Source organism: Salvelinus alpinus, chromosome 18 (assembly GCF_045679555.1).
Source record: "Salvelinus alpinus chromosome 18, SLU_Salpinus.1, whole genome shotgun sequence".
NCBI classification, from domain to species: Eukaryota; Metazoa; Chordata; class Actinopteri; order Salmoniformes; family Salmonidae; genus Salvelinus; species Salvelinus alpinus.
Genome location: NC_092103.1, coordinates 28,294,449 through 28,320,180, shown reverse-complemented (window position 1 = coordinate 28,320,180; position 25,732 = coordinate 28,294,449). Strand labels below are relative to the sequence as shown.

The following is a 25,732-nucleotide window of genomic DNA, read 5'->3' as shown; positions in this document are numbered from 1 at the left end:
AGTGGGAGTATTAACATGGGGGCTCCCGAGTGGCGCAGGGGTCTAAGGCACTGTATCTCAGTGCTAGAGGCGTCACTACAGACCCTGGTTCGATTCCAGGCTGTATTGGGAGTCCCATAAGGCGGTGCACAATTGTGTCGTTAGGGTTTGGCCGGGATAGGCCGTCATTGTAACTAAGAAGTTACTGACTTGTTAAATAAAGGTTAAATATATAGAGATTTTGTTTAAATGTCCATAGCCTACTGTTAATGTCACCCACAAAGGAATTCAATATTCTAGTCTTGTCCTAATAGTTTTCTTATCCAGTGTGTCGCTCAGAGTAACTTGAGTTCTTTACCCATATTGTGTCATTACACATCACTGGCCCTGGTTAATGTGTATTGTGTAGAATAGGTGAGATTGTGCCTGGCCAATGCTCTATGGGCAGTTGATGTCGACTCAAGTTATGTAAGCATTGTCTGTCTACACTGCCATTAGATGACAATGACATAGATAGATCTTGTCACAAAAATTAGATTTTGTAAAGGGTCTATTGGACTAAATATCATCAATATCAACCGTGCTTATCCATTTTGTGTGTATTATTAATTTATTTGTATATTACCTTTTGTGTTATACGCTGGGGCCCTTCTATTCCCTAGACCAGTGACCTATATTTGAGCCACAGCCTGACCGATGGTATCTAAAGAGTTAACCTTTCAGGGATTTTTAGACTGGGAGGGTCTGGACACAGTTGGTGCGTTCAAAACAACTCGGAACTCGAAAGAAACGAACTCCGACTAGAAAAAATCTTTTAAACGTGCATCCAAATCGGAATTACAAGTTGGAAACGCGAGCATCATGCTATCAATCAATCAATGTATTTTATAAAGCCATTTTTACCCAACCTAAAACCCCAAAGATCAAGCGATGCAGATGTAGAAGCAGTGGCTAGGAAAAACTCCCTAGAAAGGCGGGAACCTGGGAAGAGGCAGGAACCTGGGAAGAGGCAGGAACCTGGGAAGAGGCAGGAACCAGGGAAGAGGCAGGAACCAGGCTCTGAGGAGTGGCCAGTCCCGTGGAGTGCCGGGTGGAGATTATACGAGTACATGGCGATTAAGGCCAGATCGATCTTCAACCAAGATAGTCATCAAGGCCAGATCCTAGAGCTCCAACTTCTCCGACCTGAAGATCACTGATGTCACGATTTTTCCCAGTCTGAACTCGTTTTTACCTGAATTCCCAGTTGTTTTGAACGCACCAAGTTTCACTGTGCCTAAATTGACTGGCGCTCTGCGCCGACGAGGGCGTGTTCAGCTAACAAAATTGTGCTTTGGTATAGGATTAGGCAGAGGTGGTTCTGGTATGCTTTGAGGTGTTTCAATAGATATTTTAATTAGTTAAACCATGTCTAGGTTTTTTAACGTAATTAATACTCACCTCCGGAGAGATTTTACCGCATATCGCGCTATTGTGTGTCTTCCACTGCGTACAATAAACTACACTTCGCAGAAACATGTGGGAAATGGGTAAGCCCCCTCGTGCATTTTTTGCCTTGTCGTTAACAACTCATGTTACCCTTTCAGCTTTCTTGTATCCGACAGTAAGGTTACAGATTTCACATTTGGGACAGTTGGAGGAGACCACAGAGGTGTCCGGTAGGCTATAAGGGGCTCTTTGATAGCGTAATGTTATTATGGGTCTGTCCACAACCCAACCGTTTTAATTCAGTTTGCATAATGCACATGACTTCCCTGCTGAACAGACCATGAGATTCTTCTGACTCGCTAATGTTCTCTGTGTTTATAATGTGACAAACAATATAGCCTATATCTCCAATTGACAATAATGTGCCAGGCTGTCTGGGTGATCTCATGGCAACATGTGTTGCATTTCCTTCCAGGGGTATATGTCAGGTCAGAACTGGTCAGGGTTGATTTTCTAAACAATAATCTCTTCTGCTTCATAGAAGTCACATAACTACTCTACACATCTTTACCTGTATTGAAATAGATTCAAATGCATTCAAATCAATGAATACATTTTTTTCAAATTTCAATCTCACTGTCTCCTTTCATCTCACCCCTCTTTACCCCCTCTCCCCCCTCTTAGGGACAGCACTATGGTCCTGGGGAAGAGGTGGAAGGACGCGGCTGAGACGGTGATCATCGGAGGGGGCTGTGTTGGAGCCAGTCTGGCCTATCACCTGGCCAAGGCTGGACAGAAGGATGTGGTCCTGCTGGAGAAGTCTGAACTGACCGCTGGATCCACCTGGCACGCTGTAGGTCAACAACAACAAAAACTAAAACAGATCTAGGATCAGCTTACCTGTCCCAAAACCTTATCTTAACCATATGAGGGAAGACAGAACTGTCTGGGAGCAACAGATGGCTTCAGGGGTTCATGGATAGAGTCTTGTTTTGTTTGTCAGTCAGGGGGGCACACAAACGTATTGGGAGAGTTCGTTTTGCAAGGCCCTGTGCCCCTTAAGTGAAATCTCCACCCACCCAGGGCATGCAAATGAACTCGCCCATTTATTGATGGTCTGACACCTGTTTCGACCTGACGTTCTTCTACTAATACATAAGTTAGCAAATGCATGGAAGTTTTCATGTTCCCCAACATTTGAATAAGTTAAGGAGTTATTACACACACCCACTATTAGAAGGAACTGTCAGAGAAAAAGATAAAGGAGGTCAGAGATATTCAACATGGGAAAAAATACATTGAGACCACACTGAAGATATTTACATTTTGTAATTTAGTCATCTTATCCAGAGCGACTTACAGTTAACAGGAAAAACCCGACCGAAGATACCACGGCGAGATATCAGATAGTCCGCTCGGCAGAGGGAGATTCTCAAGAAGCAGATGGAGGCATGTAAGAAGATCTAAGTTATGATAGCTGTCAAAGACAGCTGCTGTCAAAGAACCAGGCCTATGTGGTTCTGCCAAGGATCTGATGACCTAATTCTGCCTCTCTATAACCCCCTTCCAACCAACCCTATCCCATATAGGTTACTCTACATAAATATGCTGCCCTTAATGTCAAGGGGACAACTTTCCTAGTAGACTTATCAAACTTCTCATTCTATGTATCTATGTTAGGAACATGTGAACTGCATGCCCTGGTTGTGTAGTGTAGTTAAAGTCAATGGAGATAACATGATGTTGTTGAAATGTCTATTACTATTATTTTATAAGATGCACTTTCAAATCATTGCTTTGCTAACTTGCAGGGTCAATACAGTAGATCAAGTGTTGTCAGTGTTTCCATTTACATGACCATGCCTCCTCTAAGTGTCCATGTTTATTGTCTGTTCCAGGCTGGTTTGACCACGTACTACCACCCTGGTATCAACCTGAAGAAGGTCCATTACCACAGCATCAAGCTGTATGAGAGTCTGGAGGCCGAGACAGGACAGGTATACTACACGTCAACCACAGCACAACGGATTATATAATGTCTGTATGAGTGTATCTATGTACAGTGGGTATCAAAGTATTCACCCCCCTTGGATTTTTTCATTTTGTTGTTACAAAGTGGGATTGAAATGAATAAGTTTTTTTTTTTTGTCATTGATCACAAAGAATAGTCTGTATTGTGAAATTGGAAGAATATAAACATTAATATGCCTTGATTAGACATGTATTCACTCCCCTGAGTCAATACATGTTAACTCCTTTTGTAGCAATTACAGCTGTGATTCTTCTTGGGTAAGTCTTTAAGAGCTTTGCACACCTGGATTGTGCAATATTTGCCCATTTAGTCTTTTAAAAATTATTCTAGATGTTGGCTAGACAGCAATTTTCAAGTCTTGGCATAGATTTTGTAGCAGATTTAAGTTATCTGTAACTTGGCCACGCAGGAACATTCACTGTCTTGTTGGTAAGCAACTCCAGTGTAAATTTGACCTTGTGTTGTAGGTTATTGTCCTGCTGAAAGGTGAATTCCTCTCCCAGTGTCTGGTGTAAAGCAGACTGAAGCAGATTTTCCTCTAGGATCTTGTCTGTGCTTAGCTCTGTCCCATTTCTTTTTATTGTGAAAAATTCTGTTTGCCAATGTCAAGCATACCCATACCATGATGCAGCCGCCACCATCCTTGAAAATAAGGAGGCAGTAACTCAGTGTTGTTTGACTTGCCACAAACATAAGGCGTTGCATACAGGATACATGTTTTGCAATATTTATATTCTGTATATTTTTTTATTCTACTTTTTAGGTCATTATTGTGGAGTAAATACAGTAAACTCCGTTTTTTTCCCTTCACAGCCATTGAGCTGTTTTAAAATTAGCAATGGCCTCATGGTGACATCCCTGAGCAGTTTCATTCCCGTCCTGCAGCTCAGTTCAGAAGGACGACTGCATCTTTCATGTGTCTGGGGGGGGTTTAATACATCATCCACAGCATAATTATTAACTTGGAACATGCTTAAAAGAGATATTAAATGTCTATTTTGTTATTGTTACCAATCTACCAATCACTGCCCTTTTACTATGAGTCTTTCGAAAATCTCACTGGTCTTTGTAGTTGAATCTGTACTTGAAATTCAATACTTGCCTGAGGGACCTTACATATGTTGTATATAGGGGGGACAGAGGAATTATGCCAACCCCAGTTATTAGCGTGACATAACGGATTGACATGCTACTTATTATGAGAATTGTTTAGCCAAATTTGACTCCAGAACTATTTTAGGCTTGTCTAAATAAATGGGGTGAATACTTTTGCAATAACTATTTTAGTTATTACATTTGTATTCATTTAATGAAGTTCTTTGTGTAGCTCAATGACAACAAATCACAATTAAATTAATTTGTATATCACTTTGTCACACAACAAAATGTGGGGAAAAAGGGGGGTGAATACTTATGATACACTCTGTATGTATGTTTCACACATTTTATCCATGTGTCTATAGGCAGTGGGTTTCCACCAGCCAGGCAGTATCCGTATTGCCTCCACCCCAGTCAGAGTGGATGAGCTGAAGTACCAGATGGCCAGAACCCACTGGCACCCCACGCCCCAGTGGCTCATCACCCCTGAGAAGATCAAGGAGCTCTTCCCCCTGCTCAACATGGACAAGGTCCGGACCTGAACCAAAAAGATCTATATCTGTCAGAGGAGGCTAGTGAGGGGAGGACAGCTGGTAATAATGGATGGAATAGAGTTAATGGAATGGTACCAAACACATGGAAAACCAGGTGTTTGAACCATTCCATTTATTCTGTTCCAGCCATTACTATGAACCTGTCCTCTCCATTTTTAAAGTGCCACCAGCCACCACTGATCTATAACCATGGCTCTATATCTATTGTTCTGGTCTGGACCGGAGGAACGCATTCTCATGCGCCATAGACATGTAGCCTGGTTCCCAGATATGTTTGCACTGTCTTGCCAACTCCATTGGTATGACAATGCCCATAGGAGTTGGCAAGACAGCACAAACAGATCTGGGACCAGGCTAATAGACATCATTGTGATCTCAGTTTCATGTCATGACTTAAGAGCCTAGTGGATATACTCTAATGATTTAAAGAGGCTTTACACAACTTTTCTCTCTGCGGGGGCTCTTGAGGGAAACAAAACTTTCATAATGTATCTTTAAAGTTGTCATTGACCAAGAACGTTTGTTTGAACCAGTAGACAACGACATGACAGTAACACTTTATATCCACCTCCCCAGGTGCTAGCGGGTCTATATAACCCAGGAGATGGCCATATTGACCCCTACTCCCTAACCATGGCCCTGGCTGCTGGGGCCCGTATGTATGGAGCCCAGATCTACAACCCAGCCCTGGTCTCTGGCCTCACACCCACCAGTGATGGGAAGTGGGATGTCCAGACCCCACACGGGACCATCAGAGCGAACCGCATAGTCAACGCCACAGGTCAGTGGTCGAATACTTGTCAGTGGCAAAATATCTGTCTCTATGTAAACCTCAATGGAGGCTAGAGGAGGGCAGAATCTGTCGACAGGCTCATTGTAATGGCTGGACTGGGTCATCACTGGTATATACAATTGCGTGCAGGAATACATGCACAACATGTACTTCTTGCTGCATACATGGAGAATAGAAACAAGAACCTTTGGCAAACTGGGAGGCTTAGCTTCCTGCTAGAACTTTTTCTGCCAGAGAGCCAGATGAGCGTTGATGTAGTTGGGTCCAGGCTCTATGTTATTGTACAGAGTGTGTTTGTGCTGCAAATCATGATTGATTGCTCCTCGCACAAGTTTGTATGTCCAAACTAACATTAGTGACCATACTACAGAACATGCATTGACTGTTGACTTCTAGATCAATTGTATCAATACATTGCATCATGCACTGTTGTATCTTGCACTGTTGTATCTTGTATATCAGATGAGTTTCTAATGTTTAAAACTGGCTCAAGCAGTTTGTCCATTCAGCAACACAGTCCTGTTATTCACAGCTCTTGGGTCAGATTGAAATCTCACTGGCAAACATTGAGAAACTATGATTAGAGCTGGCCAAAAGGCTTGAACAACAACTTCAGTTGAAGATTTTTCTCAACGAGTTGGGGTGAGTCAGATTGTCTGTATAACACAGACCAGTCTGGGTGGGTGAGCTGGGGAAGTTAATGTAACGGATGTGAAATGGCTAGCTAGTTAGCGGTACGCGCTAGTAGCGTTTCAATCAGTTACGTCACTTGCTCTGAAACCTATAAGTAGTGTTGCCCCTTGCTCTGCAAGGGCCGTGGCCTTTGTGGAGCGATGGGTAACGATGCTTCGTGGGCGACCGTTGTTGATGTGTGCAGAGGGTCCCTGGTTCGCGCCCGTGTCGGGGCGAGGGGACGGTTTAAAGTTATACTGTTACATTGATGCTGTTGACCCGGATCACTGGTTGCTGCGGAAAAGGAGGAGGTTGAAAGGGGGGTGAGTGTAACGGATGTGAAATGGCTAGCTAGTTAGCGGGTACGCGCTAGTAGCGTTTCAATCAGTTACGTCACTTGCTCTGAAACCTATAAGTAGTGTTGCCCCTTGCTCTGCAAGGGCCGCGGCTTTTGTGGAGCGATGGGTAACGACGCTTCGTGGGTGTCAGTTGTTGATGTGTGCAGAGGGTCCCTGGTTCGCGCCCGTGTCGGGGCGAGGGGACGGTTTAAAGTTATACTGTTACATTAACACCTCTAGCTCCTCTCCAGGTTGTCAGAAACTAAACCCACAGACCTGGTTTACCAGTTTGGGTTGGTTAAAATGCAGAACCCCATGTCTCTCAAGTCGATCAAACCAGTCTCTCCTCATTAACTCATTTTCAGTTCAGCCACTGGCTGTGTATTTTTTTTTTTACTGCTTGTAGACAGACGAAAGAGATTACCGTAGTAAAAGTAGAATTGGGTATAGACTACAGTAAAGAGCACACTCGGCACAGACAAATTAGATCTTAGGACCCCAGTCCTGAGGACAAAGAAGTTGATGAACCTAAATACTTTAGGGGTGAGTTCAGTTGTAGTTCTTGTTTGATTTGGCCCAGTGCTGAGCCTCTGTCTTTCTGACTCTTGTCTGAACTGCTCTTATTCCAAGGCTGCTATCTTAGGGACATTTGACCATATACACAGCATTCTGAGTTCAGGGGAAGCAGGGTCACATGGTTTGAACTGGGTCATACCAGTTCTGGGAGGATTTAGTTGGCAAGGTTGTCACCACTATCATACCTCCTTGCATAACTGATTCAATTTGCAGCTGCCTGAAGTTTGCTCTCCTTTATGGGTCCCTGGAGGAGGAGGACGGGGGCACGTTGTAGGTTTACTTTGCTTTGTTCTAGCTTTGCTAAACCCATTAATATTATGACTCCTGGCCCTCCATTCCCTCATCAGTTTATCCAAACAGGCCAACAGGTTTTAGCCAATCACAGAGCAGCAGCTGAAGGACGCCTCTTCAGCAGACGTTTAACACTTTGCTGACAGATTTTTTAAATCTTGAAGAACAAACATTTTCTGATTCCTTAGTGAATCTTGGGTTTCCATGTGCCTTTTCTCTGCAAACTTTGATGTTTTCTTTAAGTTCATGAATTTGCAGTTTGGGTCCACTCATTTGACAACCTAGTGTTAACATCATCTATGTACAACAGTCAAACCGTAGCTGACTGGGCCTCCCGAGTGGCGCAGCGGTCTAAGGCACTGCCGTGCTTGAGGCGTCACGACAGATCCGGGTTCGATCCCGGGCTGTGTCGCGGGTGGCTTCCGGGTTAAGTGAGCAGTGTGTCAAGAAGCAATGTGGCTTGGCAGGGTCGTGTTTCGGAGGATGCATGGCTCTCGACCTTCGCCTCTCCCGAGTCCGTACGGGAGTTGCAGCGATGAGACAAGACTGTAACTACCAATTGGGGAGAAAAAGGGGTAGAAATGGTTTTATTACAATAAAAAAAACATAGGCAAGTCATCTTTGAATAACAGTCAGCTATCTTAGAATTTGACTCATTATGTTTTGTCAACTCAACTTGATTTCCTCAGTTGGTGTAATGTTAACAAGCTGTAACTACATTTAAGTCATTTAGAAGACACTCTTATCCAGAGCTATTAGGGTAAAGTGCCTCACCTAGTCTGCTTGGGGCTTTAACCAAGCAACGTTTCAGTTACTGGCCCAACTCTCTTAACCCCTAGGCGACCTGCTGCCTGTAACTACCTAAATGTTGTCTAGTGCTTGATACGTAGTTGATTCACAGCAGCTACAACATTGTCCAGTCAGGCAAAAAAATTGATATGTTTTGTTTTGGTAGACAGGATGAATTAGGCTATAATATTAATATAATGTATAATATATGTCATTTAGCAGACGCTTTTAACCAAATGCAATTTACAGTCATGCGTGCATACATTTTACGTATGGGTAGTCCCAGGAATCGAACATACTATCCTGGCGCTGCAAACACCATGCTCTACCAACTGAGCTACAGAGGATAACGAGTGCTTGGTAGATATAACACTTCCTATAAGGGATCTGCAGATATACTGCCCATAGACGTGTGTTATTGCATAAGTCACGGCTGGTGAGAGCCTTACAGCCTTGTCCTATACATTACACTTTGAGTACAATCAACATTGAGAGAGAAATGTATAGCTGCACATAAATCTGCTGGGGCCAAATGAAAGCCACTTTGTCAGGGGTACAATGGAAACGTCCCATAGCGCAGCTGAGGGATTTAATCTAAAACCTTGTCGTTGAAGCTGCTGTTGTTTGAAACGACACTGTGGATTTATAGTGTTTGACCAATGCAGTAATGACTATTGTCTCCATATGGTCCAGTAAAATAGTACAGCATATACAGGCCGGGTAGTGGGAGTTTGTGTGGTGATTGTGTCAGTTGCTGTGTTTGCACTTTGCAGACACGAACACAAACTGCAGTCAGAGTCTTATCTGTGTGTCCAGTTTTGGTTTTGTGTGCTTCTTTTTTATCAGAACATCCTTGGTTGTACTCATAAACAGTAGCTACTACACCCATTAAACTCACTCCTTTACTTAGGAGTTAAATCTCTCAACTTCATTATACTACTTTGGAATAGGCCCACTGATTTGTGGTTGAGTTTTGGACATTTTGTGAGCTTTGTTCGTATTTGTGGGAATAACCCTGGGAGGAAGAGGAGGAGGATCTTTTGTGAAGAAAAAACATATTCCAAAAAAGAGCACTTCCGGAAGCCTCCCTCTCTATACATATAATTGGGAAGTTTATATCTTTCATTACAATACAACTCTCTAACCCTCAGGTCAAACTACTCTCTCTCCTTTAGTGGGTGGGTGAGTCCACCTTTCCACATGCATGGTAGGATATGTGATTTATGCTTGCTGGAGCTATGGTCTGCAGAAATAACTCCATGTGAAAGCAGATCCTGAAGTACTGCTGTAGCATTCCTCACAAACACCAGAGTCTCAAATGCTCCCTCCCTCTACTCCCACACTCCCACCTTAAATTATATATATATATTTACATCTAATCAGTTTATTGGTTGTGTATACATATTTGCAGGCGTTTATAGTAGGTGCAGTGAAATGTTTATGTTTCTGCAGTAGCTCCAACAGTGCAGTAGAATGTCTCACAAATACAATACACAAGTAACACACAAATTATAGTCCCACACTCACCCTATTCCATCTCTCTCCTTCCACTGTCTCAAACTCGCCCCTTTCCTCCCCCATTGTTTCACTCCCACATTCACCCCATTCCATCTCTACCTCCCCTTCTCCAACCCTACCTTCATAATGCTACACCCCATCACTGTTTGGCACTTTGACCAATGAGAACCCCCAGAGTAAGGTAAAGGGTTGTGGTTCTTGGAATGCGTCTCCCCCTGAAGGATCGGTTTCAAAAGTTGGCCCTGTGACCTACTAAAGGTGCACAGGACACTGAGACCCCCAGTGAAAGGACAGTGTCTCAACGAGAGAGAGAAACCTTGTTTATCAGAGTCTCTGGCCTTCAGAAACTATTTAGGTTATCACTGGTGCTCATAAATATAAGCGAGGGAGGGAAATTAACTAGTTAGTTAGAGGTGTGGAGGTGGTTGTACTCTGGAAATAGCTGAGCCTGTGTCAGACAAAGCCCCACTTCCAATTAGTCTATTCATTAGAGGTTATTCCTGGGAGGGTCTGTGAATGGCCCTGTGTGTGTCCTGCTACAAGGAGCTTGTAAACATGTGTGCTGTCTACTCTGCCTCCCCAGAAGCTCTGCCCTGGCCCAACTGGCTGTATTCTACAGAATTGGGGCAGGGCAACCTTTAAAAGTAGAGAGTACGTATGTCCCTCTGAGCTGGAAAATGTAAACAACGCTGATGTTGTTCAAATCAGCCAAACTGCCCAGTTTGAGAGTGTGAAAGCGGAATCTAAAATGAGCGATTTATATCAGACCCTACACGTAGTTTAAGTATTTATGTACAGTGCATTCCAAAAGTAATCAGACCCCTTGACTTTTTCCACATTTTGTTACAGCCTTATTCTAAATGGGTAAAAAAAAAGATATAATCCTCATCAACCTACACACAATAACCCATAATGAAAAAGCAAAAACAGGTTTTTAGAAATGTTTGCAAATGTATAAAATAAAAAAAATATTATTTGCATAATTATTCAGACTCTCAAAATCGAGCTCCGGTGCATCCTGTTTGATCACCCTTGAGATGTTTCTACAACTTGATTGGAGTCCACCTGTGGTAAATTCAATTGATTGGACATGATTTGGAAAGGCACACACCTGTCTACATACCCACAGTTGACAGTGCATGTCAGAGCAAAAACCAAGCCATGAGGTCGAAGGAATTGTCTGTAGAGCACTGAGACAGGATTGTGTCGAGGCACAGATCTGGGGAAGGGTACCAAAAAATGTATGCAGCATTGAAGGGTCCCCAAGAACACAGTGGCCGCCATCATTCTTAAATGGAAGAAGTTTGGAACCACCAAGACTCTTTCTAGAGCTGGCCGCCACCAGGCCAAACTGAGCAATCATGGGAGAAGAGCCTTGGACAAGGAGGTGACCAAGAACCCAATGGTCACTCTGACCGAGCTCCAGAGATCCTCGGTGGAGATGGGAGAACCTTCCAGAAGGACAACCATCTCTGCAGCACTCCACCAATCAGGCCTTTATGGTAGAGTAGCCGGATGGAAGCCACTCCTCAGTAAAAGGCACATGACCGCCGGCTTGGAGTTTGCCAAACGGCACCTAAAGACGCTCAGACCATGAGAAACAAGATTCTCTGGTCTGATGAAACCAACATTGAACTCTTTGGCCTGACTGCCAAGCGTCACGTCTAGAGGAAACCAGGCACCGCTTATCACCTGGCCAATACCATCCCTACGGTGAAGCATGGTGGTGGCAGCATTATGCTGTGGGGATGTTTTTAAGCGGCAGGGATTGGGTGACTAGTCAGGATCAAGGGAAAGATGGACGGAGAGAGGTCCTTAATTTCTAAAAATCTGCTCCAGATCTCTCAAGACCTCAGATTGGGTTGAATGTTCACCTTCCATTAGGACAACGACCCTAAGGACACAGCCAAGACAACGCAGGAGTGGCTTCGGGACAAGTTTCTAAATGTCCATGAGTGGCCCAGCCAGAATCCGGACTTGAACCCGATCTAACATCTCTGGAGAGACCTGAAAATAGCTGTGCAGTGACACTCCCCATCCAACCTGATAGCGCTTGAGAGGATCTGCAGAGAAGAATGGGAGAAACTCCCCAAATACAGGTGTGCCAGGCTTGTAATGTCATACCCAAGAAGACTCAAGGCTCAAGATTGATGAGGGGGGGAAATTTGAATCCATTTTAGAATAAGGCTGTAACATAACAAAATCTGGTAAAAGTCAAAGGGTCTGAATTCTTTCTGAATGCACTGTTTTTGAGCCAGGGTCTGGTGTAGAACAGTTGCAACTCAGCAGATAACCCCAGTTGTTGACTTCTGCTGTAATCTGACATTTGTTCCCCGTCACAACTAGTTCCTGCAGGCCATTACCAGTCTGATCTGTGGGGACAAACAGCTGTGGTGGCTGCAGGGGCCATGGTGTGTGTCTGTGTGTATAGAGAGAGAGAGCGCAGTTGACACGCGTCGGACTTTCGCCCCACAAATCATTGTTTGTCTGGCTAGGGACCAGTAGCAACAGTCTTCCATTTCATAGGTTGCACCTCCGTCACTCAGTCGCAGTATGACATTATTATGAAATTTCTCTAGCCGCTCTCTATCGGCAGCGCCATAGTGGTGCCCTTGGTAAAGTGGTGATAAGCACAGTCATTCTGGACAAATGCTAACTACTGTTTAGTCTAAATTAAACTATAGTGCCTGGAAATACAATGACTTAGCTGAAGTAGTAAAATATTTAGTAGGGAACAACTTTGCCAGCATTATCATGTCATCAAATTGACTTCAGACAGATTGCAATGTTATTAGCTTGCAAGGTTTGTCAAAAATAGCTAGCAATGTTAGCTAGCTAAAATCTGGTGACCTCCCCTCTCAGTCCTAGCTAGCTAAAGTCAATTTGGTGACATCAAAATGACATGCTTTTCCTTTCTTCCTTTTTTTGATTTGTCATTGTAGTTCCAAGCCACTGTAATGCACTTTTGATAAAATCTTTATCAACACTCATTGACAATGCATTTGAGTAGAATGCTGTTGGGAATCAGTCCAAAACTAACGTTCAAAACAACATTGTGACGAAACATGCAACCCATGAATACTGGTTAGTAGTCAGTTTGCTGTACACAGAGGTTATGCCATAAATTATTATTTTATGTGTACAGTTTTATAGGTGTCTCTTATTAAAGCTGTGTAGTGTATGGATATATATATATAAGTTGTGCAATATTATGAATTGACTTTTGCGCTTGTCGTGGTCAAGCAATAGTTCTGTGACATACACAGGTACTGTAGTGAGTGAGTGTTTTTATTTAAGGGGTGTATCCATTACTTTGTGAATCTAGTGGCTATGGCTGGTCAGTTTTCTTTCACCTTCAGAATGTTATGGGGTAGGAACATTCATGTTTGTGCCAGTATTTCTGTGGGGAAGCTAATTAGCAGGGCGGCAGTAAAATGCTCCCAAGAAAGGCTTTGGGGACCCCGGTAATGCTTCTAAAAAGCTGGTTTACACACCGTCATTAAACCCCAGAAGAAGGCGACTGCTTTGGGAAAGAGCTGTCTTGTTATACAACCACAGTCATAAAATAAGACCAAATCAGATCACATTATCACCAACAGCCAGATGTTGCAATCTCAGCTGACCTCTTCAAAAGAAACTGGAATGATTCTTAAGCTGAAATAGCTCCTAGAAAATGAAGCCTTTTGATGAAGTTTAAAACAGAAATTAGCTTCTATGGAGAGAGTCGGAGTGTAACTTGACATTCCCTCTAAAGTGAATCAGCTGGTAGAACAGGGAGTCTCCGATCTCAGTGGTTCCCAAACTGTGGGGTGGGGGTGCGAGGGGTTTGCAGGGGGGGCTTTAAACTTACTCTTGAAAGTTGTTATAGTAGAATGCACAAGGTGCAATTTTGAAATTGGGTAGTGCATCATCAGTTCCTCTTGTCATGTCAGTCACTGCATACCTTAGAGAGCTATTTATAACTTGTCAGAAATGTCCAGATCACCTAGCCCATGTCAGCTAATGTTTTTCTATTTAGGTTAAAAAGTTTGGGAACCCCTGTCCTAAGATGTGGAGCCCTTAAAATTCGGAATTAGAATAAAGATAAAACATTTGAGTAATTTAATAGGATCTCTATGGTGGAGCCATATTCAGACAGTTAACTCTGTTAGTGTAATATAGCAGGTCTCATTCTGAAATGGCATCCTATTCTCTATATAGTGCATTACTTTTGGCCAGAGACCCATGGTTCTTGCCTAAAGTAGTGAACTATATAGGGAATAGGGTACAATTTCAAACACAGCCCATATCTGAGTGGCATAGAGTACCGGTACACCATAGTATTGTAGTAAGTCATGCTCTCACTCTTCTTAGCTGCCAGCTTATACACTCTGTATATGGGATTCTAATATTCTACAATTTTATACTCAAGACATGCCTCCATTTATGTCATTATCTTTTTACAATCCTCTGTGGGACCCAGTTGGCTTTACAGTGTTTTGGTCTCAAGAAGTGAAGGCTGGTTGGTAGAGGGCAGAGAGTGTAAGTGTGTGTGTGAGGCTCTATTCTTAACCTTGTTTTGCTTTCCTTATGGTGGAGACTGGAGCGGTTCAGGGATTGCTGTTTACACGCTGGTGATGTCTTTCTCCCAACTGTCTGTGTTAACTGCTTCCTGGTCTCATCAAAACTCATCAATTTCCTGTGCAGACCATGAACTCATTACTCATTTTTAATTGGTCAACAGGTTTCTGGGCCCGGGAAGTTGGCCAGCAGATTGGCTTTGAGCACCCCACTATCCCTGTCCATCACCAGTATGTTGTCACGGCAACGGTGCCTGAGGTACTAATTTAATTACATCTTAATGTCTTACTGTATTAACTATCCTTCATTGTGCATATTTTACAGTAAATGTGTTGTGATGTTTAACAGCGTTTGATTTGATGTTTAATAAAGTTTGTTTTGTTGTGTCTAGGTAAAGGCCCTAAAGGTAGAGCTGCCAGTGATCAGGGACCTGGAGGGCTCCTACTACCTCAGACAGGAGAGAGATGGACTGCTGTTTGGACCCTACGAGAAAGAGGAGAAGATGGTGCTGCAGGACTCCTGGGTTAGAGATGGAGTACCACCAGGTCTGTCTGCTGATCTCTCTATCGCTCTCACCCTCTCTCTCGCCCTCGCTCTCTATGCCTTAACCTCAGTTGTACTCTCTCTGTGTGTGTTGAACAGGTTTTGGTAAGGAGTTGTTTGAGTCAGACCTGGACCGTATCATGCACCACGTAGAGATGGCCATGGAGATGGTGCCTGTGCTGAAGAATGCTGACATCATCAACATTGTATCTGGACCAATCACCTACACCCCTGACCTCCTTCCTATGGTCGGACCGCACCAGGGAGCACGTAACTACTGGACCGCTATCGGCTTCGGGTAAACGGGAGTGTTTGTGTGTGTGATGGGGTCGGGTGGATGCTGAAATCAATATGACTGGATGGTGTAGTGTGAAATTTCTAAGCATCTTCCCTATTGTGGAACTATAAAAGCCTTGTTATGTTTGATTGACAGGGAGTAGGAGGTTGTAGCTTAAAGGCATACCTCAGGGTCTGTTTGTGTCCCAGGTATGGAGTGATCCACGCCGGTGGCATTGGGAAGTTCCTCAGTGATTGGATCGTAACAGGGGAACCCCCCTATGACCTCATTGAGTGTGACCCCAACCGGTATGGAAAATGGACCACTGTACCCTACATGTGTGCCAAAGCCAGAGAGTCCTATGGATTCAACAACATGGGTGAGTAGTCACTAAATGTTTTTCATCACTGAGCAAATTTTCAGATCTGCACAACCTTGACGGTTGTGAAAATCCTGTGCAAATTCCAGCGTGTTTATTGTGAACACTGAGGCTGTACCCGCTTTAAGTTTGTTTTAACAGTGGTCAAGTAGGCTACTGTGGCTAATTGATCATAATGTAGGCCGGCGAGAGTGGTCTACCATCAAAAGCAATGGAGAAAATGCATCCCATAACATTTTAACATGGACATAGCTGTTCTATCGTTCAGTCTACAGTAGCAGACAAGGTGACAAGGTGACCTTCAGACAAGGTGACTGAACATGTTATAGTGGTGTTTGATGCTAGAAACCACTTTACAAAATAAAATGCATCATTATTCCCATACCACTATTAGAGAATCAGACAAATTATGCTACACTCTGCCTACTTAGCTTATGCAAGCCTGTCTCAAAATACAACACAGCCCCTTTAAGACAAAAAAAAGCTCTTTACCTGACGCACTTTTCAAAGATTTTGAGCTCTTGAGCTCACTTGCCCATTGCTGACTGCAAATGATCCATAACTGGGCTAGTAACTAGTAAAGGATATGAACAGATGTACACACGTCACTACCTGTAGCTCTCGCTTTGATTACAAAACAAGCGCATCTACTCACAACCGCTCATGCTGTCAACTCTTCTTTCTATCCCCCCCCTTCTGCTCTCCTTCCCCCTTCCCTCAGTGGGCTACCCTAAAGAGGAGCGTTTTGCTGGCCGTCCGACCAACAGGACCAGTGGTGTGTATGAGCTGCTAAAGGGAAAAGCTTCCATGGGGTTCCACGCCGGCTGGGAACAGCCTCACTGGTTCTATAAGCCTGGAGACAATGCCAGTTACAAGTAAGATACCAAACCAGTCAATCAATCAGTACAAATATGACAATACACTGAGTGTTAACCCAATGAGTCCCACCATAACGCCGGCATGATTTAGGACTTCAAACCCCTTTTATACATTGTGACTTTGAGCTACAGTCATACCATTGGATTTGTCTATTTTGTCTCCATCCGCAGATACCAACCATTAGTCTGTGTGATTAACTGGGGCTGAGTTGTTTGTGAGACAAGGGTGGATGCCGAAGGGGCCAGGGCCCGGGTCTTATTACAAAAACATCTGTGGAGTCGGAATAGTTTGAGATACAAACTATTAAACGTTATCTATGAGACTCACGAACACACACGTGTAACATGTTTTGCTCTGACGCTCACAAGCTACACAAGAGTCGTTAGAAGGTAAGGGGTTCCTCCACATAGAAGATCATAGTATTATAGACACCATGTCCTGGGATTTCCAATCTCACATAGTTGCTGTCACAAACTCAACTCCACGCAATTGTCACTGACTTGTAGGACATTCATTTCCCACAGAGCAAACCATTTCTGTACTTATATCATTCATATAAATTCATTTTGTATATGCTTTGATGGACTTAAAGTAGAAGAAAAAAAATTGGGCACATGACAGCAGTGTGGTTTCGTCCTGGTGCAGCTGAGAGTGTGTTAGAATGTTCAAGGACTTGTTCTTTTTTGGGGGGGATGGAAGGGGGGAGGTTATGATAGGCTGGACAGCTCCCAGTGGAGGAGTGGAGACCACCCCCTGTAAATATATATATGGGTCTTAGAGGTGAGCTCACTGACTGTTACATGGCATTATGTAACAGTTACTCTAGCCAGCACAATAGAACCATTTAGAGAGAACATCAAAATACATTTATTTACATGTAATGCCTTGGGAAATACATCCTGTGTAGCTACTGTTCAATACCCTTATAGACTGATAATATTAGTCTTCATCCTCATCTTCATCCTCATCAGGTGTTGGTCTGAAACCACTTTTGTTTTAAGAGCTGGAGGTGTTTTGGAGATCAAACTTAGGGTTAGGTTCCATTTGGCCCGTTTAAACTCAGGTTTAAGATTGTTGGCCAACTCAAACCCAGGGTTAGCTTCCACTTGGCCACCCACCAGTGGCTGACTAGGCTATTTATTGACTCAAAGAATTTAGCACCACCTGTGGGATTTCTTTATGAAATTATGCCCATGGTATATGAAAATAGTTTTCCATATGTAAAACTATAAAACCTACTGTATAAGGACTCAGTGATGCAACATTATGTAAGTACTGGCAGTGAATAGTCTCCTTCCTAACACCATGTCTTTGTATAACTTATTTTATAACAGTTAAGTCTGGCAACCAACTCTACCCAATAAATACACTATAAATTAGAGGTTGACCAATTAATCGGAATGGCCGATTTAATTAGGGCCGATTTCAGTGTTTTCATAACAATCGGTAATCGTTATTTTTGGACACTGATTTGGCGATAAAAAAATAAAAAATAAAGTACACTTTTTAACTAGGCAAGTCAGTTAAGAACACATTCTTATTTTCAATGACGGCCTAGGAACGGTGGGTTAACTGCCTTGTTCAGGGGCAGAACGACAGATTTTTACCTTGTCAGCTCGGGGATTTGTTTTTGCAACCTTCCGGTTACTAGTCCAACGCTCTAACCACCTGCCTTACATTGCACTCCATGAGGAGCCTGCATGGCAGGCTGACTACCTGTTACGCGAGGGCAGCAAGAAGCCAAGGTAAGTTGCTAGCATTAAACTTATCTTATAAAAAACAATCAATCTTAACATAATCACTAGTTAACTACACATGGTTGATGATATTACTAGTTTATCTAGCGTGTCCTCCGTTGCATATAATCGATGCGCTGCCTGTTAATTTCTCATTGAATCACAGCCTACTTTGACAAACGGGTGATGATTTAACAAGCGCATTTGCGAAAAAAGCACTGTCCTTGCATCAATGAACCTAACCATAAACATCAATGCCTTTCTTTAAAATCAATACACAAGTATATATTTTTAAACCTGCATATTTAGTTAATATTGCCTGCTAACATGAATTTCTTATAATTAGGGAAATTGTGTCACTTCTCTTGCGTTCCGTGCAAGCAGTCAGGGTATATGCAGCAGTTTGGGCCGCCTGGCTCGTTGCGAACTGTGTGAAGTCCATTTATTCCTAACAAAGACCGTAATTAATTTGCCAGAATTGTGCATAATTATGACATAATATTGAAGGTTGTACAATGTAACAGCAATATTTAGACTTAGGGATGCCACCCGTTAGATAAAATACAGAACGGTTCCGTATTTCACTGAAAGAATAAACGTTTTGTTTTCGAAATAATAGTTTACTGATTCAACCATATCAATTACCAAAGGCTCGTATTTCTGTGTGTTATAATTAAGTCTATGATTTGATAGAGCAGTCTGACTGAGCGATGGTAGGCAGCAGCAGGCTCGTAAGCATTCATTCAAACAGCACTTTCATGCGTCCATGAACATTCTAACACACTCTCAGCTGCACCAGGACGAAACCACACTGCTGTCATGTGCCCAATTTCTTTTTCTTCGAGGGTGGCTGTTGTCGATGTGTTCCTGGTTCGAGCCCAGGTAGGGGCGAGGAGAGGGACGGAAGCTATACTGTTACACCGGTAATACTAAAGTGCCTATAAGAACATCCAATAGTCAAAGGTATATGAAACACAAATGGTATAATAGAGAGAAATAGTCCTATAATTCCTATAATAACTACAACCTAAAACTTCTTACCTGGGAATATAGAAGACTCGTGTTAAAAGGAACCACCAGCTTTCATATGTTCTCATGTTCTGAGCAAGGAACTTAAACGTTAGCTTTTTTACATGGCACATATTGCACTTTTACTTTCTTCTCCAACACTTTGTTTTTGCATTAGTTAAACCAAATTGAACATGTTTCATTATTTATTTAAGGCTAAATTGATTTTATTGATGTATTATATTAAAGGTAAAAGAAAAGTGTTCATTCAGTATTGTTGTAATTGTCATTATTACAAATTATTTTTTATATATTTTTTATTTAAAATCGGCCGATTAATCGGTATCGGCTTTTTATGGTCCTCCAATAATCGGTATCTGTATCGGCGTTGAAAAATCATAATCGGTCGACCTCTACTGTATATACAAACTTATGGGGACACCTCTTCAACTTAGTGGATTCGGCTATTTCAGCCACACCTGTTGCTGACAGGTGTATAAAATCAAGCACACAGCCATGCAGTCTCCATAGTCAAATAGCCTTACTGAAAAGCTCAGTGACTTTCAATTTGGCACCGTCATAGGATGCCACCTTTGCAACAAATCAGTTTGTAAAATTTCTGCCCTTCTAGATCTGCCCCGGTCAACTGTAAGTGCTTTTGTTGTGAACTGGAAACGTCTAGGAGTAACAAAGTTGTAGGCCACACAAGCTCACAGAACGGGACCTCTGCGTGCAGAAGCGCGTAGCGTGGTAAAATTGTCTGTCCTCATTTGCAACATTCACAGGTTGCTTAAGATCACCATGCGCAATGCCAAGTGTTGGCTGGGGTGGTGTAAAGCTCGCCACCATTGGACTCTGGAGCAGCGGAAACACGCTCTCTGGAGTGATGAATCGCGCTTCACCATCTGGCAGTCCGATGAACGATTCTGGGTTTGGTGGATGCCAGGAGAACGCTACCTACCTGAATGCATATTGCCAACTGTAAAGTTTGGTGGAGGATGAATAATGGTCTGGGGCTGTTTTTCAAGGTTCGGGCAAGGCCCCCTAGTTCTAGTGTAGGGAAATCTTAACGATACAGCATACAATGACATTCTACACGATTCTGTGCTTCCAACTTTGTGGCAACAGTTTGGGGACGGCCCTTTCCTGTTTCAGCATGACAATGCTGAGGTCAAAGCAAGGTCCATACAGGAATGGTTTGACTAGATCGGTGTGGAAGAACTTGATTGGCCTGCATAGAGCCCTGACCTCAACCCCATCGAACACCTTTGGAATTAGATGTTCGACGAGAGGGGTCCACATACTTTTCTTTGTGTGTGTACAGTACCAGTCAAACGTTTAGACACCCACTCATACCAGGGTTTTTCTTCTTTAAAAAAAAATATTTTCTACATTGTAGAATAATAATGAAGACATCCAAACTATGAAATAACACATGGAATCATGTAGTAACCCTTTTGCCTTGATGACGGAGTGGCAGGTAGCTTAGTGGTTAGAGCGTTGGGCCAGTAACCGAAAGGTTGCTAGATCGAATCCCCAAGCTGACATGGTAAAAATCTGTCGTTCTGCCCCTAAGCCGCCATTGTAAATAGGAATTTGTTCTTAACTGACTTGCCTAGTTAAATAAAGGTTAATTTTTTAAAAAAAATGACGGCTTGGGTGGCTGGAGACTTTGTCAATTTTTGGGCCTTCCTCTGAGACTGCCTGATATAGAGGTCCCGAATGGCAGGGAGCTCGGCCCCAGTGATGTACTGGGTTGTCCGCACCATCCTCTGTAGCGCTTTGCAGTCGATGGCGGTGCATTTGCCGTACTATGCGGTGATGCAGCCAGTCAAGATGCTCTCGGGGTGCAGCTGTATAACTTTTTGAGGATCCAAATCTTTTCAATCTCCTTAGTGGAAAGAGGCACTGCCATGCCCTCTTCACAACTGTGCAGCTTTGTCTCAGCCAATACTTTGCCATTACATTTTAAATTAACCAAGTAACTAACCCACATGTGTCTGTCTTTACTCCCCAGGCCCAGTTTCAGGCGTACCAACTGGTTCGGTCCGGTGGGGAGGGAGTGTAAGCTGGTGATGGAGAAGGTTGGGGTCGTTGACCTGACACCCTTCGGCAAGTTCATGGTTAAAGGGAAAGATTCTCATAAACTGCTGGACAGACTGTTCGCCAACACTATGCCCAAGGTAAGGATAACACCACACACCTACTCACTGTATTACAACTCACTGTATTACAACTATTCTATACACAACTCACTGTGCTTTTATATTACATCTTACTGTATCTCACCAACGCTAGGCCCAAAACGAGAGGGACTAAATGTATCATTGCATCGCACCAGGCAAAACTCACTCACTCTCATAGACAGCTCATTGCACCACTGTATAAGTCCCTATATAACTCACTATTGCCAACAGGTGGCAGTGTTCTGTTTGCTGCTCAGGCAGAGGTTTATGTTATATTTAGGTTTCACTCTCTCCCCTGTCAGGTGGGCCTGACTAACATCAGCCACATGTTGACCCCCACTGGGAGAGTCTACGCTGAGGTCACCATTACCCAGCTCACACCTGGAGAGTTCCTCCTCATCACAGGATCTGGATCAGAGCTGCATGACCTCAGGTAACACAGGCAGACAGACTCTAAGCAGCCCAGGCCAGCTAACGAGGTGTAGAGTCAAGCCGTCCCATATAAAAGGATTCAGTAATCCATTATATAACATTATTCTAATCCACTTAGAAACACTGGTAGTTACAGCAGCTGCTACTTTAACGGCCCCTCTGCTCCAATAAGCAAACAGCACATTAAAAACAAATGAATCTCTATTCTACCTATTCATTCAGCTCTCGGTCTCTTATACACCCTGAGACAGTCTGCTGGTGTTGTATATCACCCCCTAGTGGTGACCTATCTTTTCCACCAAGGGCCATGTGGGGGCAGGGTTTGCTCCAGCCCTGCACTAATATACATGATTCAACTAATCAAAGTTCATATTGAAGACTAATTAGTTGAATCAACATTGTGCCAGAGTTTCGTTTCCTTTTGAGTTCCTTCAAGTTGTAAATATAACCCTATGGATCCCTTCCTAACCCCAGGTGGATGGAGAAGGAGGTAGCAGAGGGGGCGTATGATGTAGATATTTCCAATGTGACAGAGGACATTGGGGTGTTGGGTGTGGCTGGACCAAAGGCTAGAGATGTTCTACAGAAACTCACTCAGGAGGACATGAGCGATGCAAGCTTTAAGTTCCTCCACTGCAAACCCATTCAACTGGGTGGCATCAACCTCAGAGCTATTAGGATCTCCTACACAGGTGTGCGTGTGTTTGTGGGCTTAAACATTTTTAAGAGTATGTGTGGCATGTGAGTGCATGTACAGCTCAACTAACGGATTGTGTTTCAGGTGAGTTGGGCTGGGAGCTGTACATTCCTCACAAGGACATGGCAGCTGTGTACCAGGCTATCATGGCTGCAGGAGAGGACGAGGGCATCGACAACTTTGGTACCTACGCCATGTCATCACTACGACTGGAGAAAGGCTTCAGAGGCTGGGGTGCAGAGGTACGTACACACACACCTTTTTAAGTTGTTTGTGGATGTTGAACTGATGTTTTTGTCTCATCAGATGAACTGTGACACCAACCCTCTGGAAGCTGGTCTGGACTACTTCATCAAACTCAACAAGGTAGACATTGTTACTAGCTACTGCTGTTTCACCAGTCAACCACTGTGTGTTCAAATCGAGGTGTCATATTCAAATGTGTAGCTTATTTTTTTAGATGTTATGAAATTGTGGCCTACTAAGTCTACTTAGTTAACATTTTCTCCTACACACCTGTATTATTTTTGGGGTTATTTATGCTAATTATAAATAAAGCACACATACCAACACTAACATCTCTCCCTGTCTGTCTCCAGCATGCTGACTTCATCGGTAAGGCAGCGCTGCAGGAGATCAAAGCTAAAGGTCTGAAGAGGAAGCTGTCATACATCACCATGGAAACGGATGATGTTGACCCAGAGGGCAACGAGACTATCTGGCTCAATGGCAAGGTGAGCTGTGTGTGTACATTGTTTTCCTACCTTATCAGGACCACAGTGTCCTGACAAGTCACCAGAATGTTCTGACAAGGTAAGAAACAATTTCACTGTTAGTCTACACCTGTTGTTTACAAAGCATTTGACAAATACAATTGATTTGATTTTGTAGTAGTAACAGAGTTCTGTGTTTTTGTTAAATGAATTTGTTAAAATGCTATTTTAGGCTTACGGGTTAGGTTTGGGATTAAGGTTAGGGTTTGGGGTTAAGGTGTGTGTGTGTGTGTGTGTGTGTGTGTGTGTGTGTGTGTGTGTGTGTGTGTGTGTGTGTGTGTGTGTGTGGTATAGAGGCAACACAACATTAGAGGCTTACACTTCCACCCACTGTTTGCCTTCCTGCAACCTTCTCTATCTCTCCTAGGTGGTTGGTAACACTACATCTGGGGCCTACAGCTACACCACCCAGCAGAGCCTGGCGTTTGCCTACCTGCCAGTGGAGCTGTGTTCTGTAGGGCAGAAGGTGGAAGTGGAGATGTTGGGGAGGAAGTACCCTGCCATGGTGGTCCAGGAGCCACTGGTCCTCACAGAACCAACCAGGACCCGGCTGCAGAAGAAGAGCAAGGCATAGACACTGGGTACGGGCAGAGAACCAGCTTAGAACTAGAGTACCAGACCTGGGTCGAAAATAGGATGTTTTCTTTCAAATATTTACAGTATGCTCCTGGTGCTAATTTCAACCCAGGTTCGACCAAGGTCCGCAAACGGTAGAGCCGACACCAACCAAGCAACTACACTGTGAAGTGAACTATGCTGGCTGACAAAGTGACTTATGAAAAATACTTAAATGTGATTAATGGTACTCAAATGACACCCTATTTCCTATTTTGTGCACTGTTTGTAGTGTACTATATAGGGTATCATTTGAGACAGACTGACTGTGAAGTAAAAAAAAAAAAAAAAAAAAAAAAACTTTCCTGTTTGGTCATCTGGTGAGGAAGAATAAGCTAGAGCAACCTAGAATGTGCATATAAGAGCTTAACTCTAGGTTCCAATGTGGACCTATGGGAACGTAGACTTATACTTGTATTCGTCTCAGTATTCATAGTATTACAGGTCAAATGCAGCCATTTTATCTCGATATCAAATCATTTCTTGGTAACAATTAAGTACCAAACTGTGATTGTTGAAAAAATATATATAAAAAAATTCACCCCTAAGAAAAGAAAAAGGTGCAATTTCTCAAGCAAGCATTTTGTTTGGGAGTGGTCTTACACTAGCTGTTATTGGCAGAGAGGTTTGGAACTCTTTCTTATTGGCCAAAACTCCATCCCACCAAAAGAGGCTGAAATTTCAGGTGGTCTTTTCAAACAGCTCTTACACTAAAATGGCATTATCATTTTCACAGTTGTGTTCTAACCTCGTAGTGTGGAAATGTATATAAAACACTGAGCCTTTAAAGTCATGATACCTTTGGCTTAAGTCTTGAATCCATCCAACGCTTAGAATGTGGTCATTAACTACCTATACCATAACTGCTTAGCAACAGAGCCAATCATTACTCTTAGGTGGCATTTTAATGTCTCAGTATTGCAATGTTATCTGTTTGAATGGCTTTTTAAATTCCATGTATTAAGGGTTATTATGGGGTTGTAGCTACACTATCACAAGAAGAATGGGCCAAATAGATGCTGCTTTACGTCCTACTGTAGTCTCTACCTTATGTGGAAGGGACAATTAACTATGATAATGCTTTGCACAAACCTCAGTCTTGAAAGCAGGGCGGGCATATTGCAGATAATAAATCAACTATGCACAAGGCAGGACAAGCTAAGGAAACTGTATTTTTAGAGCACAATGTCTTTATCCTTTCAATTATTTTGTCAAATTGTCTGTACATTTAAACATTGGTTAATTAAATCCAATGCCAAGCTTGGTGTTGTGTGTTTTTGTAATGATTCTAGATATTTCAAACACTAGAATTAATCCCTCCCGCTGTATGGAGCAACATCAATCATATTGATTATTTGAACTTTGAGTATTACAAGTGTCACTCCACTGTACCACTACACAACAACACAATATCCAGGAGCAACCAACAATAGAAGATTCAAAAGAATGGAATGAATGTATTGCATCATACAATTATTTTTATAAAAAGCAAAAATAAGGTCATTTGTTATGAAAAGTTTTTCTTGATCAGAACCTGGGTATGGAACACTTGTTAGCCAGTGACTGGTGTGGTAAACTC

General features: G+C 43.0%; 1 protein-coding gene across 1 annotated transcript; it reads left to right on the top strand.

Moving 5' to 3' along the window:
• The first annotated feature begins 849 nt into the window (after positions 1-849).
• Positions 850-25,416, top strand: dmgdh (dimethylglycine dehydrogenase). The gene is made up of 17 exons (XM_071350938.1): positions 850-1,508; positions 2,092-2,260; positions 3,306-3,404; positions 4,903-5,067; positions 5,668-5,872; positions 14,792-14,886; positions 15,020-15,173; positions 15,271-15,469; positions 15,658-15,827; positions 16,549-16,702; positions 21,468-21,633; positions 21,939-22,069; positions 22,543-22,760; positions 22,850-23,007; positions 23,072-23,131; positions 23,365-23,499; positions 23,906-25,416. Exons 1-17 carry the CDS (start codon positions 1,387-1,389, stop codon positions 24,110-24,112), a joined length of 2,607 nt encoding a protein of 868 aa, XP_071207039.1. The 5' UTR covers positions 850-1,386; the 3' UTR covers positions 24,113-25,416.
• The last annotated feature ends 316 nt before the right edge of the window (positions 25,417-25,732 follow it).

Bases quoted from the DNA above. Each gene is read 5' to 3' on its own strand.
- dmgdh (XM_071350938.1), top strand. From the start codon at position 1,387: ATGTCTAGGTTTTTTAACGTAATTAATACTCACCTCCGGAGAGATTTT. The intron at 5,873-14,791 runs GTCAGTGGTCGA...ATTGGTCAACAG, and splicing joins CCGCATAGTCAACGCCACAG to GTTTCTGGGCCCGGGAAGTT. The intron at 23,500-23,905 runs GTGAGCTGTGTG...TATCTCTCCTAG, and splicing joins CTATCTGGCTCAATGGCAAG to GTGGTTGGTAACACTACATC.